General features: G+C 41.5%; 1 protein-coding gene across 1 annotated transcript in view; it reads right to left on the bottom strand.

The window, feature by feature from the left end:
* Positions 1-20,570, bottom strand: part of stoml2 (stomatin (EPB72)-like 2) — a 54,016-nt gene that overhangs the window by 14,662 nt on the left and 18,784 nt on the right. The window contains exons 3-6 of the mRNA XM_043687913.2: positions 18,328-18,427; positions 15,509-15,567; positions 12,078-12,179; positions 1,861-1,995 (exon numbers count right to left, since the gene is read on the bottom strand). Of these exons, the coding sequence (XP_043543848.1) occupies positions 1,861-1,995; positions 12,078-12,179; positions 15,509-15,567; positions 18,328-18,427 (396 nt within the window). The remainder of the gene's footprint in view (positions 1-1,860; positions 1,996-12,077; positions 12,180-15,508; positions 15,568-18,327; positions 18,428-20,570) is intronic.

Raw genomic sequence — 20,570 nt, 5'->3', positions numbered from 1 at the left:
TCTTGTAAATTTTTTCTGAACCCTTTCAAGTTTCCGACAGGAAGGAGACCAGAACTGCACGCAATATTCCAAAAATGGCCTAACCAACGTCCTATACAGCCACATGACCTCCCAACTCCTGTGGAGACAGTGAGGTCTGCAGATGCTGGAGATCAGAGTTGAGAGTGTGTTGCTGGAAAAGCACAGCAGGTCAGGCAGCATCCAAGGAGTAGGAACATCGACGTTTCGGGCAAAAGCTCTTCATCAGGGCCTGAACCCATGTACTCCCAAATCCTGTCCTCAATACTCTGACCAATAAAGGAAAGCATACCAAACACCTTCTTCACTATCCTATCTACCTGCAACTGCACTTTCAAGGAGCTATGAACCTGCACTCCAAGGTCTCTTTGTTAAGCAACACTGACATATGCTTTCTTCTTTTTCTTAACCAAACCCTCAATTTCTTTAGTCATCCAGCATTCCCTACACCTACCTTCACCCTAACAGGAATATACTTTCTCTGGATTCTTGTTATTTCTGAAGGCTTCCCATTTTCCAGCCACCCCTTTACCTGCGAACATCTGCCCCCAATCAGCTTTTGAAAGTTCTTGTCCAATACCATCAAAATTGGCCTTTCTCCAATTTAGAACTTCAACTTTTCAATCTGGTCTATCCTCCTCCATCACTATTTTAAATATAATTGAATTATGATCGCTGGCCCCAAAGTGGTCTCCCATGGACACCTCAGTCACCTGCCCTGCATTATTTCTCAAGAGTAGGTCAAATTTTGCACCTTCTCAAGTAGGTACATCCACAAACTGAATCAGAAAGTTTTCTTGTACACACTTAACAAATTCCTCTCCATCTAAACCCTTCATGATTTCGCAGTCCCAGTCTATGTTTGGAAAGTTAAAATCCCTAACAAATTTGTTGCTCAATTTCCTTATGACTATTGGAGGATCTATAATACAATCCCAATAAGGTGATCATCCTTTTCTTATTTCTTAATGCCACCCAAACAACTTCCCTGGATGTATTTCCGAGAAAATCCTCCCTCAGTACAGCTGTAATGCTATCCCTTTCCAAAAACACCACACCCCTCTGCTCTTGCTTCCCTTTCTATCCTTCCTGTAGCATTTGTATCCTGGAACATTAAGCTGCCAGTCCTGCCCATCCTGATCCATGTTTCTGTAATTGCTATAATGTCTCAGTCCCATGTTCCTAACCATGCCCTGAGTTCATCTGCCTTCTCTCTTGCATTGAAATAAATGCAGTTTAACTTATCAGTCCAACCTTGTTCTCTGCTTTGTCCCTGCCTGCCCTGACTGTTTGACTTGCTTCTTTTCTCAACTGTACCAGTCTCAGATTGATCTCTTTCCTCACTATCTCCCTGGGTCCCACCCCCGCATCTAACTAGTTTAAATTTTCCTGAGCAGCTCTAGCAAATCTTCCTGCCAGTATATTAGTCCGTTCCAATTCAGGTGCAATCTATCCTTCTTGTACAGTTCACTTTTACCCCAGAAGAGATTCCAATGATCCAAAAAGGATTCCAATGATCCTTCTTCCATAGCCAGCTCCTCAGCCATGCATTCATCTGCTCTATCCTCCTATTCCTACCCTCATTAGCTCGTAGCACCAAGAGTGATCCAGATATTATTACTCTTGAGGACTGATCTTTAAAAACTAATATAAATACAACCCTTACATGATCTCATTCATAAGTACAAGCATTCATAAGCTAGACGTTCGTACACAGGGGTCCACTTGTATGTACTATGGTTATAACCCCATGTTCCTGAAAAATATAAACACTCATAGGTACAAAATACTGAGTAAAAAGACATTTTGCACCTTCAAGAAAATTTAAAAATTCAAACATACTTGCATTTGCATGGCTTCCTTCACTTTTGGTGGAACATGGATATCCTTGATCTCATATCTCAGGCAGCGGATTCCCCATGTATCGGCTGCTTGATTTATTTGAGTCACCATATTCATATTCAATACTTCTCTTTCCTGAAGAGCAATAACAAAGATAATCAAGTTTTGAAAATCCTCAAATGATAATCTGGAGACGAGTCAATACCACTATCATCTATATATCAGGAAGTTCGGTGAAATAGATTATCCTCAATATTTATCTTAGCTTGGAATCTTAAGTTAGAATCAAAACTTTTGATGATTAATGATTATTGCCAAACATAAAACACAATGAGATTCAAATATCAATAGTAGCAAATGACCAATAGATGCATTTCCTTGACATATAGTCCTGGGACAGTCAATACAACATAAATTTGAGGATCAGAATTTAAAAAGTGAAGCAGCACAGACATATTTAATTCAGCAATGCTATCGATGGCAAACATCTGATTGGGCAACTAGACAATAGACTGGTAACTCTTATTATGGGAGGTTAAGGACTTGTTTGAAGGATTTTCTTTTCATTCATTCCTCCATTTACTGGTGAGATCAGCATTGACTGTCCATCCTTAATAGGCCTCATGAGGTCTGTTGGTGTTTAAACCGGAAAACAAATACATCAAGTCATTACAAAAATAAATAGGCCATAAATGCTAGAGTAAGGAAGGAAGCATTGGATTAATTAAACGTGGCTATAATTAAGTTGAGCTTTGTTCAAATATATCTCCTTACCTAGTGAAAGATATTGTTGTATTACAGGAAGTGCATCATAATGGGCTGAATCCTGGGTGCAAAGGTTGACCTCTAAGGAGAGGTCAAGTAGACTAGGTTTATATTCCCTGGCATTTAGAAGAAGAAGAAATGATCTCATTGAAAGATATAAAATACTTAGAGGTCTTGACAGGCAACATAGGTGCTGAACTAAAGCTCAGTCTCAGGATAACAAGTCAGCCCTTTTGAATTGAGATGAAGAAACATTTCTTCTCTCAGGGCAATGATTCTTTGTAATTGTTCACCCACTGAGTTGTAGTCAATGAATATATTCAAAATAGAGATCATTAGATTCTTGGGCACTAAGGCAATCAAAAGATTTGGCAATAGGTTTCGGAAAGTGGATTTGTTGTTGTAAATGCAGACTTGATCGACCTGAATAGTACAGCAGACTCAAAGATCCGTGTGGCCTATTCCTGCTCCTATTTCTTATAGAACTCTGTATTAATGGATCTTTTTAGACCCTGTAATTTCTGTACTGCTAGTATGGAGGTGCTAATTCTTTTAAAGTATATTTTTTTCTTGAGGAGCTTGAGGCCTCCACTTTACTACAATTTATGAATTTTAAAAGTTTGACTGCACAAATACAAATAGGTGCTTCTAATGATTGAGAAAATGGTCCACCTGCATTGAAACTCAGGCTTACCAAAAATAACGCTAAAATTAGAATAGTGAAACTAGGTTCAAATAACTCTGATTGAGATTTAATTATACCATGTCACTCACCAACTTTGATTAAATTATAAGAGACAAAACCAAATATCAAAAATTGAATAGTAACCTACCAGGAAATTCACAAGTTTTAACACTTATGAACATATAAAAAGGGCAAAAATCTAATTAGCTTTTCAAACCTGCTCCACCCCTAAAGTCCAAATGTTTAATTGGTCCTGTCTCAACAATATCATGGCTTCGAGCTGATTAGAGACAGGACATAAATGACAAAAGCAGCAGCAGGTAAAATATAACTCCCACAGTTCCCCTCCAATTTATACGCTAACTAGACTTGGAGATGTATCAAATCAGATTTCACCTTTAAAAGTTGAATGTGGGGTGGATCCAAGATGGCGGCGATCTGAGCAGATCTACCTTGGTGAGCTCTGCACCCCATCCCAGCAGCAGTGATATTTTTAAAGCCCTCCACCTTACCTTTTTTGGAGAAAATTGATATTAAACGGTTGTGAAACTGTTTAAGTCCATTTGCAGTGGAGCCTCGATTATCTGAGCGAGACAGGTGGGGAGTTCGGAAGCCATAAACAAGCGATAATCCACGAGCGCCGGTTGTCCGAATGTCTCTCGATTATCCGGCAACTCACCTCTCAATTATCTGGCAATTCATGTCATAATGCCGTTTAACTGATAATTGAATACTGGATTGCTGGTGCCGTTTTCGCAGGACCTTGAGATCTTGTTCAGTTGGACCGGGATTTGGATGGTTGATGTTCGGACAGTCAAGGTTCTACTGTAAATTCATTTTGAGCGAGCGAGGATGATGAAAGGAAAGCATACAGCCAAGCTCCAACACACAGGACACTCATAGAAGGCACTGGAGTGTCTGCGACTGTGACTGCGGATACTGCTGCAGCTCACTCAGCAGTCGAGAAAGAGGCACCTGCGCAGAACGTCGCTGAAGAACTCATGGGATGATCAAGGAGTTGATGGAAGACAATTGTACTCGGCTGGAGCCGATTTTGGTCATGCTACAAAAGCATGAGAAGGAGTTGGAAGGACTCGGGAAGCAAGTTAAAGAGGTTGAGCGGCGGACCGCTGCGTTGGAGACCAAAGTCAAGTCCTTGTCAGGGTGGATCCAGGCCCTCAAAAACCAGGCCCAGGCCTTGACTGAACAGGTTGACGATCTGGAAAATCGAGGGAAGAGGAAAAATATCCAGGCTGTTGGGCTGCCAGAGGGAGTGGAAGGTGGGCAGCGAGCAAGCTTTTTTGAAGACTGGCTGCCACAGTTTCTTGGCTGGGATGCCAAGGCAGACCGGGTGAACAGTGACAGAGCTCACCAGGTCACAGTGCACAGATCTGGTCCGGATTGGCGCCCCTGCCTGGTCCTGGTACAATTTCAAAGCTACAGAATCCTGGAATCTTCTAGAAGGATGGGGAAATATCTACAGGCCCTGACGTATCAGGGAACTATGATAATGTTTTTCCAGGACTTTTCTGCAGTGGTGAGCCGTAAAAGGAAATTGTTCAATGAGGTCAAGAGAAAATTAACGGACCTTGGTACTTAATATTCAATGAGATACCCAGCAGTGCTTCATGTTACTCACGAGGAGACGATGCGGTCGTTTGACTCCTCAGAACAAGTGAAAAATTTCTTGAATGTTTTAAATAATTCAGATGCATTTATATCCGAGACAATAATGTTTCGTTTTTTTTTCCTCTGGCTATGTTTCTTGTAATGTTACCCGTTTCTTAAAGGAGCTGTCATTGGTGTGTTTTTTTTTCTCCAATTAGGATCGGTATTGGTATATAATTGGGGGTGGGCAGAGTGTTCATTATTTTGTCTGTTTCCTTCTATTGCTTTGGTCTGGGTCGCAGCTCGAGCCGGAAAGGGAAATGGAGATGTACGTGGGAGGTAAGAGCCCTCTACGGGCGGGGGGTAGAGTCCCCCATTAAGTGCCTTTTTGTGTTGTAGTTCATAGAGTCATAGAGATGTACAGCACAGAAACAGACCCTTAGGTTCAACCCGTCCATGCCAACCAGATATCCAATCTCGTCCCACCTGCCAGCACCCGGCCCATATTCCTCCAAACCCTTCCTATTCATATACCCATCCAAATGACTCTTAAATGTTGCAATTGTACCAGCCTCCACCACTTCCTCTGGCAACTCATTCCCTACAAATACCACCCTCTGCATGAAAAAATTGCCCCTTAGGTCTCTTTTATATCTTTCCCCTCTCACCCTAAACCTATGCCTTCTAGTTCTGGACTCCCTGACCCCAGGGAAAAGACTCCGTCTATTTATCCTATCCATGCCCCTCATAATTTTGTAAACCTCTATAAGGTCACCCATCAGTCTCCGACGCTTCAGCGAAAACCGCCCGAGCCTGTTCAGCCTCTCTCCATAGCTCAAATCCTCTAACCCTGGCAACATCTTTGTAATTTTTTTCTGAACCCTTTCAAGTTTCACAATATCTTTCAGATAAGAAGAAGACCAGAATTGCATGCAATATTCCATCAGTGGCCTAACCAATGTCCTGTACAGCCACAACATGACCTCCCAACTCCTGTACACAATACTCTGACTGATACAGGAAAGCATACCAATGCCTTCTTCACTATCCCATCTACCTGCAATTCCACTTTCAAGGAGCTATGGACCTGCACTCCAAGGTCTCTTTGTTCAACAACACTCCCTATGACTTTACCATTAAGTGTATAAGTCCTGCCAAGATTTGCTTTCCCAAAATGCAGTTCCTCGCATTTATCTGAATTAAACTCCATCGATCACTTCTCAGCCCATTGGTCCATCTCATCAAGATCCTGTTGTAATCTGAGGTAACCTTCTTCACTGTCCACTACACTTCCAAGTTTGGTATCATCTGTAAATTTACTAACTATACCTCTTATGCTCACATCCAAATCATTTACATAAATGACGAAAAGTAGCGGACCCAGCACCAATCCTTGTAGCACTTCACTTTTAAAGGGGTCTTCGAGAGTAGCAACATCTGGAACACTCCCAGTGCCACAAGCCAGCGCAGGAACAGGAGGACAGAGCAGACGAACACATGGCTGAGGAGCTGGTGCACGGGAGAAGGACCCACACCTCGGATCATTGGAACCACCTACTGTATTCACTGTATACCCATGACTGCGTCGCCAAATACCAGACGAATGCCATTTACAAGTTTGCTGATGACACCATGGTAGTCTGTCGAATCGCAGATGGGGACGAAACAGACTATAGATGGAAGGTGGAAGACCTGGAGAAATGGTGCACTGAGAACAACCGAGTTCTCAATGCCAGCAAAACCAAGGAACTCATTATTGACTTTTGGCAGGATGTTACTCATGCCACCCCTACACATTAACAGCACAGGGGTGGAACGAGTGGAGAGTGATAAGCTTCTGGGAGTGGTCATCCACAACAAGCTTTCTTGGACTACTCATGTGGAAGTACTGGTTACAAAGGCCCAACAATGTCTCTTCTTCCTCAGGCAGCTGAGAAAACTTGGCATGACGGTGAATACCCTTGTCAACATTTATAGGTGCGCCATCGAGACCATTCTGCCTGGATGTATCACTACCTGGTATGGCAACTGTACAATTCAAGATCAGAGACAGTTACAGAGAGTGGTGAACTCGGCCCGGACAATCACAAAGGCCAACCTCCCATCTATAGGCTCCATCTACCAGGCCCTCTGTCAAGGAAAGGCCGCCAGCATTCTCAAAGATCCATCCCACCCTGGCAATGCTTTTCTACAACCTTGACTACGGGGAGAAGGTATAGAAGCCTGAACACATGCACCAGCCGGTTTCAAAATCAGTTTCTACCCTACTGTTGTTAGAATAGTGAATGGACTCACAAACTCTTCGCATTCACCTGTACCTGTGTTTTTTGTTTTTGCCGCTGTTTACCTATTATTTACTTATCTATGCTACTTAACTCTGTGATCTACGTGTATTGCTCGTAAGACAAAGCTTTTCACTGCGCCTCGGTATACGTGACAATAAATTCAATTCAATTAAGAGCAAGGGGCAGACCATACTTGTCCGGAAGAATTTCCATTCAATTTAATAGATTGTGTTAAAGGCAAATATGGTCCATTTGTTATCCTTAAGGCCCTAATATATGACGAGAAATATGGTCTTTTGAATGGTAGAAAAATCGACATTTCGGGCAGGAGCCCTTCGTCAGGGCTGATGAAAGGCTCCTGCCTGAAACGTCGATTTTCCTGCTCCTCGGATGCTGCCTGACCTGCTGTGCTTTTCCAGCACCACTGTAACCTTGACTCAGATCTCCAGCATCTGCAGTCCTCACTTTCACCTATGGTCTTTTAGATGTCTATCGTCCTCCAGCCCAACCCCTCAAATTTTTGACTGATGCTCTAAGCTGGTGGCCTTTGCATCACAACATATTATTATAGGGGAGGGGACTTTAATTGCCTTATGGATCCTCTGCTCGATAGAAAACCCAAAGGCACTCCAAAGCTTTCTCCACAATCTAAACAGTGAGGTGATCTATGTGTGAAACTGGAGTTGGTCGACGTTTGGAGATGTCTCCACCCTGTGGGTAGGGACTTTACATTCTTTTCCCATCCTCATAAAGGCCATACAAAGATTGATTTTTTTTTCCCAACTCCTGTGACTCTTCTAGATTTGGCGGTATCTTGTTCAATTGGGAATATTGCCATCTCTGATCATGCAGCGGTATATTTAGTGGTAAGATGAAGGGTAATGCAATGAGCTGTCAGTACTGGCGAACAGGTCCCTTCATCCTGAGGATGTTGAGTTCGTTGAGTATTTTTCTTGGGAATTTGAAGCATTTTTGGCCACCAATTTGGGTACAACTAGTAATCTGTCCGTTCTTTGGGAGACTGCTAAGCCCAAGCTTGAGGGATAATTCTCTCATATTCAGCCAGTTAGAAGTGATGGAAGGGAGAGCAGCAGCATCTGCTCGAGGCACGACTGAAGGCGACTCAGACGGCACATTACAGCAGACCATCAGTGACTAAGCTGCAGCGGATCACACCCTTCGATCCGCCTTAAATTCCGTGCTTACGTATACAGCCAGGAAGGAACTCTCCTTTGCAAAGCAAAGGTTGTTTGAGCATGATAATAGGCCAGGTAAATATTTGGCAGACCTGGTTAGGAAGAAGGATGCCTCCCAATGTATTGCTTCTATTAGGGAAGGGAATGGGACTCTTATTTGCAATGCTAAAAAGATCAATGCGGCGATTCCGAGGTTCTATTCTGAAATGTATCGGTCTGAATGTTGTGAGGATAGGTGGGATAAAATGAAGTCTTTTTTTAGGAACTTGGACCTTCCTAGGCTGTCTGCTCAGCAGGCATCTCTTCTTAGTGCTCCATTAAACAGGACAAGAGATACAGGAGGCAGTGAGGCAACTTCAAAGCGGAAATGCGCCAGCCTTGGTGGTCTTCCCAGTGAGTTTTATAAAGAATTTGTAAACATACTGTCAGGGCCGATGCTAGACATGTACAAATATTTATACAGTCATGATTGCTTTCCGCCATCCTTGAGAGAGGCTAGTATTTCTCTTATCCTCAAGAAGGCCCGAGAGCACTGTGCTTCTTATAGACCTATCCCGCTCTTAAATTCTGATTATAAAACTTTGACTCAGACTTTGGCATTGAGGTTGGAAGGGGTGTTGCCCTCTATTGTTAAAGAAGATTGGACAGGCTTTAAAAAGGGTCACAGATCCTCTAATAATGTTAGGAGGTTGCTTAACATGATTCAAATGTGCCAGCAACAATTGGTTCAAGGGTTAGTGGTCTCTTTGGATGCGGAGAAGGCATTTGATTGGGTGGAATGGCCGTATCTCTTTTATACCCTGGAGCAGTTTGGCCTTGGGGAAGTGTTTAAGAGATGGGTAAGAGTCCTTTACGGTGATCCTCTGGCAGCAGTTCTCACCAGTGGTATATGGTCAGGCAATTTTAACATTGGTAGGGGCAGTTGGCAAGGCTGTCCCCTTTCATCTTTGCTTTTCACATTGGTGGTTGAGCCATTGGCAGAGGCCATTTGTGGGGTCCCTAATATTGCTGCCCAAAGGCTGGGTCGAAGGTGTACAAGATTACACTCTCTGCGGATGATGTTCTTATTTTCTTTCGAACCTGGCAATCTCACTGCCCTGTTTGATTTGGGTGTTTAATTCATTTGGTTCTTTCTCAGGTTACAAGATCAATTTTCAAAGTCGGAGGCTATGCCTATCAGGGGGGTCTTCGGGGTATACCTGATTTGGAAAGTGGGTTCTCCTTTAAGTGGGCACAGGGAGGTTTTCTTTACCTGGGCCTCTCTGTTACCCTGAGCTTTGATCAGTTATTCAAGGCTAATGCTGTTCATTTGTTTGACAAGATTAAACAATACCTTCAAAGTCGGGGGGGGCCCTTCCAATATCATGGTTGGGTCGAGTTGCTCTTATTAACATGAATTTTCTTCCTTGCTAATTGTATCCTTTGCGGATGCTCCCTTTGTTCTTTCCTGGGCAAACATTTTGGAAATTGAATGACTGGTTTAGTTCTTTTATTTGGCGCTACAAGCGGCCCCTTATTAAGCCTGCAAAACTGCAACTGCCCCAGGGACAGGGGGGAGTGGAGCCCCTGGACATTAGAAGATATCAACTGAGATCCCTCCTAACTTTTGTAAGTGACTGGGCCTGTGGGGACATGGTGTCAATATGTTTGGACATTGAGGCTTCCCAGACAACACCTCCTCTTATCAACCTGTTGTTTTTAAACAAAATGAGGACAGGTGCTGAACATTACTATAATCCAATAGATACAAACACAGTCAAAGCATGGATGGCAATGAGGTAGATGGAGGGTAATATGTCTAAAACATCTTTACTTACTCCCATAGTTGGCATGCCGGGTTTCTGGCCAGGGTCGATGGATCCCGGGTTTAAATTTTGGGTGGATAGGAGAGTCTCTTGTTTGGGTGATCTGTTTGAGGGTGAAATGTTGATGTCATTTGATCAAATAACTCGGGAATATCAACTGTCGAGTAGGGACTTCTTCTGTTTCTTTCAAATTAGAGATTTTATCCGAAAGGAGACCACACTCTTGACTGAGGGTTATAGACCTGATACAGAAAAGAGGGCTCTTCAGGCTAAGAGCACTCTTTCAGTGAGTAATGTCTATGTCTATTATCTGTTGGGGGTGGGGGGGGGGGGGAGGGGGTAGTTCCTCGGGTGATACCGAGCTCTATGTGAGGTCTGGAATAGAGAGTTAGGAGTTGAGATCACTTCAGAAATATGGGAGGACATTTGTGAGAATGTGAGGAGGATTTCGATATGTAATAGGACCCATGCTATGCAGTTAAAAATCCTTCATAGGGCTCATCTGGCCCCAGATCGTCTAGCAAAATTTAAGCAGGGAGCATCTTCAATGTGCCCCAATTGTAAAATAAACACAGGTACCCTCACTTATTTTCTGTGGTCCTGCCACAGGTTCCGTGCCATTGGAACACTGCGGCAGGAGTAATAGAGAGGGTCTTGGGGACAGAAGTCAAGGTGGACTCTGTCTCTTTGTTCCTGGGTTTGCCGAATTTACCTCCCTTAGATATACATGGGAAAAAGCTTTGTAACATTCTCACTTTTTGTGTGAGGAAGAATATTCTGATGTGCTGGGTATCTTAAAACCCCCTGGGTCTGTCGGGGTGGCATAAATTAATTATGGAACACATCCTTTAGACTTTCTTACAAATATGGTGCACCAGAAAATGGACAACATTTACAAGACATGGCAGCCCTTTTTGAATTATTTGGAAGCAGATCTGCCTGCCATTTTGATTAGGGCTTTTGGCTAGGCATGATGGTTTGGTCTGATAAACTTAATACCATTGGAGGAAGAATTTTGAACAGATATGGGCTTAATAATTGATGCTTTCAAAGATTGAAAGCGATGGTCTTGTTACGCTGAGCGGTGTTAGTTATTTATTGATTGATCGTAATAAATGTAGTTTTGACTTCTTTTGTAGAGTAGTTTAGTAGTTGGTTCATGGGTTATTGTTGTTTTTGATGTTATGATGCTATATTTTCATATTTATGTAGCTTTCTAATTTTGTAAAGAAAAATTTTTCAATAAATTTTTTTAAAAAATTAAATGCGGATGCTATAAATCAGGAACAAAAACAGAAGAAAAGAGAGAGAAAACAGTTGAATAGGCTCTCTTTGGGCTCTATCCCCACCTCATTTAATTTTTACCCCTCCCCCCCCACCCTATCTTCTACAATATAAATCAACATTTTCCTAGCTACCATCAAGTCTGAGGAAGGATCACCGGACTGGAAACATTAACTTTAATTTTCCTTCACAGATGCTGCCAGACCTGCTGATCTTTTCCAGTAACTTCTGTTCTGGTTTAAGATTTCACCTTTGTTAGGTTAACTTCTTGGACATCCCTCCTGAGCACTGCATAAAAACAGCTTTTCTATCTAGTGTTCTAATTTGTATACTTTGCCTTCCTTTTTCAAATCAAATATTTGAATAGTTAACAATGAAATAAATAAAACAGCAAAAATACAACTTTAAAACCAACCATCAGCTTTTGTATTTCAATGAAATGCTCATAGTTTCTTGGTCACTGGATGCTCGGAGATCTACCAAGAATTTCCAGCATTTGTACTTCTGTTTCGGATTTTCTGCATTCACAATATTTTGCTTTCATAATCTTGAAAAAGCATTGGACACACTGAATTTCAAATTACTTTACCCTAAAAACACTGTCCAATGTGAGCTTCCCAAGTTCAGATCTCATGGTTGTTTGGGCCAGCTGAGTTACCGCATACTCAGGATCTTCAACTCCATAGCTTGCCTGAAAGAAGAAGAGAAAAATTAAAATTTTCATTATCCACATCAATTCATCACTACATATTTGAAAAGAAACATGTCAGATCTTGAGCCTCATAAATAGAGGCAGAGTACAAAAGCAGAATCTGTACAAAGCTCTTAAGACTACAACTGGCATCCTACATCTAGTTCTGGTCACCACAGTTTGAGATGGTGTAGAGGAGATTTACCAGAATGATTCCATAAGTGAGAGATTTTAATTAAAAGTTTGGGTGGAAGTTGAGGTTGCACAGTGTGCAAAGTTAAAAATCACACAACACCAGGTTATAGTCCAACAGGTTTAATTGGAAGCACTAGCTTTTGGAGCACTGCTCCTTCATCAGGTAGTCTCCTTGTAATAGGAAGGATATTATTAAAGCTGGGGAGAGTTCAGAAGAGATGTACCAGGATGTTGCCAGGAATAGAAGGTTTGAGTTATGAGGAGAAGCTGGATATGAACTCTCCCCAACTTTAATAATATCCTTCCTATAACAAGGAGACCACCTGATGAAGGAGCGGCGCTCCGAAAGCTAGTGCTTCCAATTAAACCTGTTGGACTATAACCTGGTGTTGTGTGATTTTTAACTTTGTCCACCCCAGTCCAACACCGGCATCATGAGTATTAGTGTAGCCTATTAAGCTGAATGGCCTCCTCTGCGCTGTAATGACTCTAATAATACCTAATTCTTCCTCATCTTCACCTTTGTTGATTCTTCCATTGTTTCTAAATTATCAGACTGGTCCCTCATTATCCAACACAGAATGGAAAGTCATTACCTGTAGCCAAGCATCGAAAGAACCTCTGGACACACATGGTAGCTGCTCCTTCACTAAGACTGTCTATTTTTGCAATTCTAAGGCATAACCCGACACCAACACTTCCTCACTCATGTCCGGCTGAAATCCTCAACATTTCTTGACTGAATATTCCCATAACCTCTCATAGTCAGCCTTCATGATGGGTCTTAATGTGTATCAATGCTGTTTTCCCATCACACTTGTGCCTCCTCTTGATAACATAATTTTAGATTAGATTAGGTTCTCTACACTGTGGAAACAAGCCCTTCGACCCAACCAGTCCACACTGACCCATTTCCCTCTGACTAATTGACCTAACACTATGGGGCAATTTAGCATGGCCAATTCACCTGATCTGTACATCTTTGGACTGTGGGAGGAAACCAGAGCACCCGGAGGAAACCCACGCAGACACAGGGAGAATGTGCAAACTCCACACAGACAGTCACCCGATGCTGGACTTGAACCTGGTACCCTGGTGCTGTGAGGCAGCAGTGCTAACCACTGAGCCGCTGTGCCGCCCCATCTAGTTTTCTACCCATCTAGTTGTTGTCAACAAATTAATTATCTTACATTTAAATCCTTTGTCCAAGCCATAAGTGGACTGTAAATAGTTGACCCTCCTGCAATAATCCTTTTGGCAATCCACTACTTACAGCTTCCTCATTCAAAAATGATCCAGTTAACGCTAATCTTTGTTTCCTGTTTGCCAACTATCCTTTAGCCATGACAATGTGCTAGGATGTGATGTAATGTGTAGTAATTTTTGATTCTGATATCTTGTCAAAGAATCAAAACGTACAGAAACAGACTCTTTGGCCCAACCAGTCCATGCCAACCATAATCCCAAACTAAACTAGTCCCACCTGTCTGCTCTTGGCCCATATCTCTTCAAATATTTCTTATTCATGCACTTATCTAAAGTCTTTTAAACATTGTAACTGCACCTGTAGCCACTACTTCATCTGGATGTTCATTTCACACACAAACACACTGTGTTAAAAAACTGCCCCTTATGACTTTATTAAATCTTTCTCCTCTTACCTTAAAAATATGCCCAATAGTCTTGAAATCGCCCACCAGAGAGAAAAGACACCTGCCATTCACCTCATCTATACCCCTCATTATTTTATAAACCTCTATAAGGTCACCTCTCAACCTCCTACGATCCAGTGAAAAAATATGAGCCTATCCAGCTTCTCCTCATAACTCAAACCTTCTATTCCTGGCAACATCCTGGTACATCTCTTCTGAACTCTCCCCAGCTTTAATAATATCCTTCCTATAACAGGGAGACCACAACTGGACATAGTACTCCAGAAGAGGCCTTTACAAATGTCAAATGCCTTTCGGAAATTAAATGCACTAGATTAATAGGTTTCCTTTATTTGTCATTTCCTCAAAAAAGTTAGTTAAATACAATTGCCTTTTCACAAAACTATGACGACTGCCTGATCATATTTTCATTTTCCAATATTCTCGCTGGAACCCCCCTTAATAATAGATTCTAGCTAGACCACCGTCCCAGATGTTAGGATAGTTGGCCGATAGCTTGCGTCGACTTTCTTTCTTGATTTAAGGTGTCGGCTTTATTACTTTGCAATTCATTTGGACCCTTCCTGATTCTAAGGAACTTTGCTTTGTTATTTTTGTAACTACTCCTTTGCAGAGCTTGGAAATGCAGATGATCAGGTGCTGGGAAGTTTAATAGTTCTTAGATTAGATTAGATTAGATTCCTCTACAGTGTTGGGGAGAGACCCTTCAGCCCACAAGTCCACACAGTCCCTCCGAAGAGCAACCCACCCAGACCCATTTCCTCTGATTAATGCACTAATGCTATGGGGAATTTAGCGTGGCCAATTCACCTGATCTGCACATCTTTGGACTGTGGGAGGAAACCAGAGCACCCAGAGGAAACCCACGCAGACACAGGGAGGACGTGCAAACTCCACACAGACCGTCGCCCGGGGCTGGAATCGAACCTGGGTCCCTGGTGCCGTGAGGCAGCAGTGCTAGCCACTGAGCCGCCCCTTCCAGTACCTTTTTCTGGGTGATGGTGATTATTTTAAGTTCCTCCCTGTTGCCTTGATCTTCAAGATTCTTTGGCAAGTTTTCTAAATCTTCTATAGTGAAAGCAAACACAAAATACCTATTCAATGCTTCTGCCATTTTTTGATTTCCTTAAGGAATTCCCCAGACACTCTCTCTCGAATCCATACATGTTTTAGTCACCCTTTTCCTTTTTAAATATTTGTACAAATTCTTAGTTTGATTTTATGTTTCTGAATAACTTTCTTTTGTATTCTAAATTCTCTTATTTAGTCATTAATTCTATCCAACTTCCATATTCCTAATTCTTAGTTTCTGGATTCATTTTATGTTTTAACACAAATACTAACTAGTTACTTCTATGACACAAATGTGCAAGGATACCAAAATTTATAAAAACAGCCAAGTTTATCAAAAGAGATAGTTTGCAAACAATGACAAAATATTACAAGCATCACTTCCCCTACCTTGTATGGGTCAACTATTCGTAAATATAGTACACCATCAATCTGCAAAGTTACGTTATCTGTAACGGTAATTGAAGAGGTGTTAATTTCACACAGTTTATTCAACACATTTGTTAATGCTACTAATGGTACTGATTAGTATCTTATTTGTTGCCCAAAACTAAACCAGGGTATTTCACAACTATTAATCTATGAATGCAGTCGTGATTAAAAGGATCATGGGTGATTGTATATATAAAAACAAAATCTTTAAACTTTAAAATCTATTAATTTAAAACTCAAAATTTCTTGATGTCCATCCCTGTAATAATTGGTTACAGGACAGTGGAGGTGAAGAGGAAGATTACCTGACTTTACAGGTGGATATAGTGAGTGGTCTGTAATAGTCCTACAGCTGTTAGCGAAAATATGGTTGTTTTGGACTTCGGTACTGAGCACAATTTGTAGGTTTGTGTCCAATGTAAAACTTAATAATACTCAAGATAGTTAGCAGGATAGACCAGTGAAATGGGCAGGCACATGCCGGATGTAATTTAATGCAGCTTATGTATAAACTATGTAACTTGGGAGTAACGATATGCAGAGGCAGTTTTATCTAATTTATATAATTTTGAGGGGGATGATAGAATAGAGGGACTGGGATACTTGTTCATAAATATTTGGAATTGGAATCACCAGCTGATTAGAACTTCATGAAATACTTTGCTTTCTAAATAGGGGCATTGAACACAAACACAAGGAAGTCATGTTAAGTCTTTATACATTTCTGGTTAGGCCTCAGCTGGAGTACTGCCTGTAATTATGGGCATTATGCTTCTGGGTCTTGGAGTGGGTGTAGAGCAGGTTAAACCAAAGAAACCAGGAACAGGGATTTCAATTAAATGGAGAGATTGGAAAGTCACCCAAGGACAGAGAAGGTGAAAGGCAAGCAGTTGAGAAACAGAGGTTATAGATTTACAATAATCAAACAACATCTTTGAAAAAAGAACTTGAGGGGAAATGGAGACATTTTCTTCATACAAAGATTGCAAAGTTCTGGGCATACTATTTGAAAGAGTGGTGGAATCAGATTGCAGAGGATGTTTTGAAAGGTCATTGGAAATGTACTTGAGATGGACTAATTAGAAGGAAAAATCTGGGGTGCGGGACTAAACTGGACAGCTCTTTCAAACAGTCAGCACAAGCAAGGACTTCTACTGGGTTACAGGTTTCTATGACTCCATGAAAACATGTGAATTGCCTATGCAGCTGAAATTTTGTCAATGCAAAATTGTCCTTGCCAATTTTGCCAACAGGTTGTTACCCTGACGTGGTGCTGAAACAGCTGTCATCCGTCACAAATAACATCTAGTGTGATTGTGACAAATGCAAACCATCCTTCCTGACCTGTTTGCAGGCTTTGACATGTTTGACCAAATCATCTTCCTCCAAAACCTCTCTATTGTTATCCAGCTAAATGGGAATGCAATCACTTAGTTCCATTCTTACCTATTTTACTGCAGCAATGATTTCTGCTCCTGCATCATTTTTCCTGGTGTCTTCCAGCATCTATATTTTACCTCTCCCACTTCTCATTGATCTGCTAACACTATGATAACGTCTTTTAAGCAAACACCATAGTTTACACATACAGTTGGCAACACCAAGCTGTAATGCACTATTAATTCATCGGTTGTAGAACCCCTAGCCATTTCTTAATTACCTCTAAGCTTACCTTTATTCCAAACATCATTTGACTAAAGTTTTATTCTTCATAAACTTTTTAAAATTCTGCTGTCTGTGTTGAAACTTTCGACACATACACTCATGATCCAAACACTCACTCCGATGTTAGCTCCAAGTTAAGCTGCACCTTAACCACAAAATTATTAGTGCTGAAGGAGGCCATTTGGTCTTAAATGAATATCTCACATATGCAAGAGAATTGCACTTCTACCTGTAATCCTACATATTGTTTGATTTTTACAAAAAACAACTAATTCCCTTCCGATGCCTTGACTGAACAGTGATTTTGCAATCCTCATCCTTGTTTTCAAATCCCTTGATGGCTTCATCCCTACCACCTATCTTTGTAAGCTCGTCCAACCCCAATAACCCTTCAAGATATCAGTACCACTTATTTAGACCTCTTGAACAACCTTTTCTTTAATTGCACAACCACTGATGGCCACCCCTTTAGCTGCCCTTGAATTTCCTCTCTACACTTGTGTCCTATTTAAAAACGCTCCTGAAAACTGATGTCTTTGACCATCTACCCTAATACTGTTTTACACAGCTCAATGTCAAATTTTGCTTCACAATACTCTTGCAAAGTGCCTTGGAATGTTTTATTATTTTAAAGATGCTACGCCTGTACAATATACTGCATTTGGAATTATCCCTGATTAAGTAGTCAGGTGTGGCAACTTAATGCCCACAGACGCAGGAATGTGATTAGCTGATTCTCTGTCTCGCAGTACACAATTCCAAAATTCTTGTCATCATTGATGTATCTTCACATTTTGATCTAGAAATAAATTGGTTATGTCATACAGTCAGCGAGCTGCTTCTCTGAAAACTGAATCCTGAGCTTTAATGTAAGAAACTGAAGCACCCAGACAAGTAGTTACCACAGCAACCTCACCCAAAAGGATTAACATATTTGATGAATAAGCATATTGACTGATGGTGAGTTACACAAAAACATGCCACAGTTCCAATTACTTCACACTACACAAGTATTGCATTTGCTGTCGAAAGTATATAACATGCAAATTCTGACAATTTTGTGAAGAAAACTCAAAATTAAATATTTATCCCAAACATATTATAGCACTTACCTAATGAAACAGCAGATTGTTCTGGAATATCAATAACTATCTCCTTTAAGCTCTGCACATATCTTATCCGATCAACAACTGGAATCAAGAAATTCAAGCCCTATGTAAAACAACAATATTAATTTGAGACAAATAGATAGAATATGTTTGCTGGTGTCATTAAAAAAGCCCAAGGATGACAGAAAAAGCTTAGTCTTAATTCAAAGTCATAACCAATAGAACAAGTTTGAATATTAGATCTAAATTTTTAATATCATTTGTGACTGATGCTTTGTTTTTTCACTCATTTTGTGGGATGTGGGCATCACTGACTGGCCAGCATTTATTGCCTGTCCTTATTTGCCTTTGAGACGGGGGTGGTGAGCTGCCTTCTTGCATCGCTGCAGTCCACCTGCTGTGGGTTGATACACAATGCCATTATGGAAGGCATTCCAGGATTTGACCCAGTGATAGTGAAGGAACGGTGATATATTTTCAAGTCAGGATGATGAATGTCTTGGAGACTATTTGCAGGGATTATAGTGAGAAACCAAAATCATATTTCCAGCACAGGCAAATAGAGGTCACAACCAGATTAATCATGACTCTACCAAATATAGGAGCAGACTCAAGGGGAAGCAATGGCCTGATGGTATTATCACTAGACTATTAATCCAGAAACTCAATCAATCCTAATTCCACCAAGAATGGAATTTGAATTCAAGAAAAAAAGTATCTGAAATTCAGAAGGTCCTGATGACCATGAAACCCTTATCGATAGTCAGACAGGCTCACTGATGTCCTTCAAGGAAATAAATCTGCCATCCTCACTTGGTCTGACTTACAAGCGACTCCAGAGCCACAGTCATGTTGTTGACTCTCAACTGCTCTTTGAAATGGCCGAGGTAGTCACTCAATTGTATCAATCGCTACAAAGTCTCAAGAAAGTAATGAAACTGAACAGACCACATGGCATCGACCTGTGCACAGGAGAAGACAACAGCAGAAAAAGTCCTGTCAACCCTGAAAAGTTCTCCTTACTAACAGCTGGGGTGTGTTGTCAAAATTGGGAGAGCTGTCTCAGCCTCATCAAGAAACAGCCTGACATAGTCATACTCGCAGAGTCATTCCTGACAAACAATGTCCCAGGCACCACCATCAACACCCCTGACTATGTCCTGCCCTACTGGCAGGATAGGACTTACTATTGTGGAATTTATTGCCATGGTGCGCAATGGAGGTGGAACATTAAACGTCTTCAAATCAGAGATCGATGAACTCTTGATCTTGCTAGGAATTAAGGGCTACAGGGAGAGTGTGGGTAAGTGAAGTTGAAATGCCCATCTGCCATGATTAAATGGCGGAGTGTTCTTGATGGGCCGAATAGCCTTACTTCCACTCCTATGTCCATTGGTCTTAACTATAGGCACTATGGGAGGAAGTTCCTCTGACAGTCTTCAACATTGACCCCGGACCCCATGAAGTCTCATGGCTTCGGGATAAACATGGTCAAGAAATCCTCCTGCTGATTACCAAATGCAGTCCTCTCTCCACTGATGAATCAGTACTTTTCAATGTTAAGCAACACTTGGAGGAAGCACAGAGGCTGGCAAGGGTGCAAAATGTACTCTAGATGGGGAAATTTCAATGCCCACCACCAAGAATGGCTCGGCAGCATTACTGGTCAAGCTGACCAGGTCCGAAAGCTGACGATCTCCCTGCTGCAAATTCATCTGATCATGACAGTCTCAGTAAGAGTGACCACTATACATTTCTTGTGAGATGAAAGCCCGCCTTCACATTGAGAATACCTCCAATGTGTTCTGTAGTGCTATCATAATGCGAAATGCGACAGACTGAGGACAGATCTACCAACTCAGGACAAGGCATCTATGAAGTGCTGTGAGCCACCAACATCTGAATTGTATTCCAGCACAATCCGCAACCATTACCATCAAGCCATGGATCAGCCCTGGCAGATAAATGAAAACACAACCACCTGAAAGTTGCTCTTCAAGCCACTCATCATCTTGAGTTAGAAATATATCATTGTTTCTTCACTATCACTGGTCAAAATCCTGGATTTGCCACCCACCAAGAGCATTCAGGGTCAACCTGCAACACGTGGACTGCAGTGGTTCAAGAAGGCAGTTCACCACCACCTCTCAGGACAACTAGTGATGGACAATAAAAATGCTGGCCAGCCAGTGATGCCAACATCCCACAAATGAATTACAAAAGGGAAAACAGCCAACTCCTGTTCA

This window comes from Chiloscyllium plagiosum, unplaced genomic scaffold (assembly GCF_037043375.1).
Source record: "Chiloscyllium plagiosum isolate Xiang-an unplaced genomic scaffold, Cpla_swu_hap1 HiC_scaffold_1, whole genome shotgun sequence".
Taxonomy (NCBI): domain Eukaryota; kingdom Metazoa; phylum Chordata; class Chondrichthyes; order Orectolobiformes; family Hemiscylliidae; genus Chiloscyllium; species Chiloscyllium plagiosum.
This window is presented reverse-complemented; position numbering and strand designations above follow the sequence as displayed.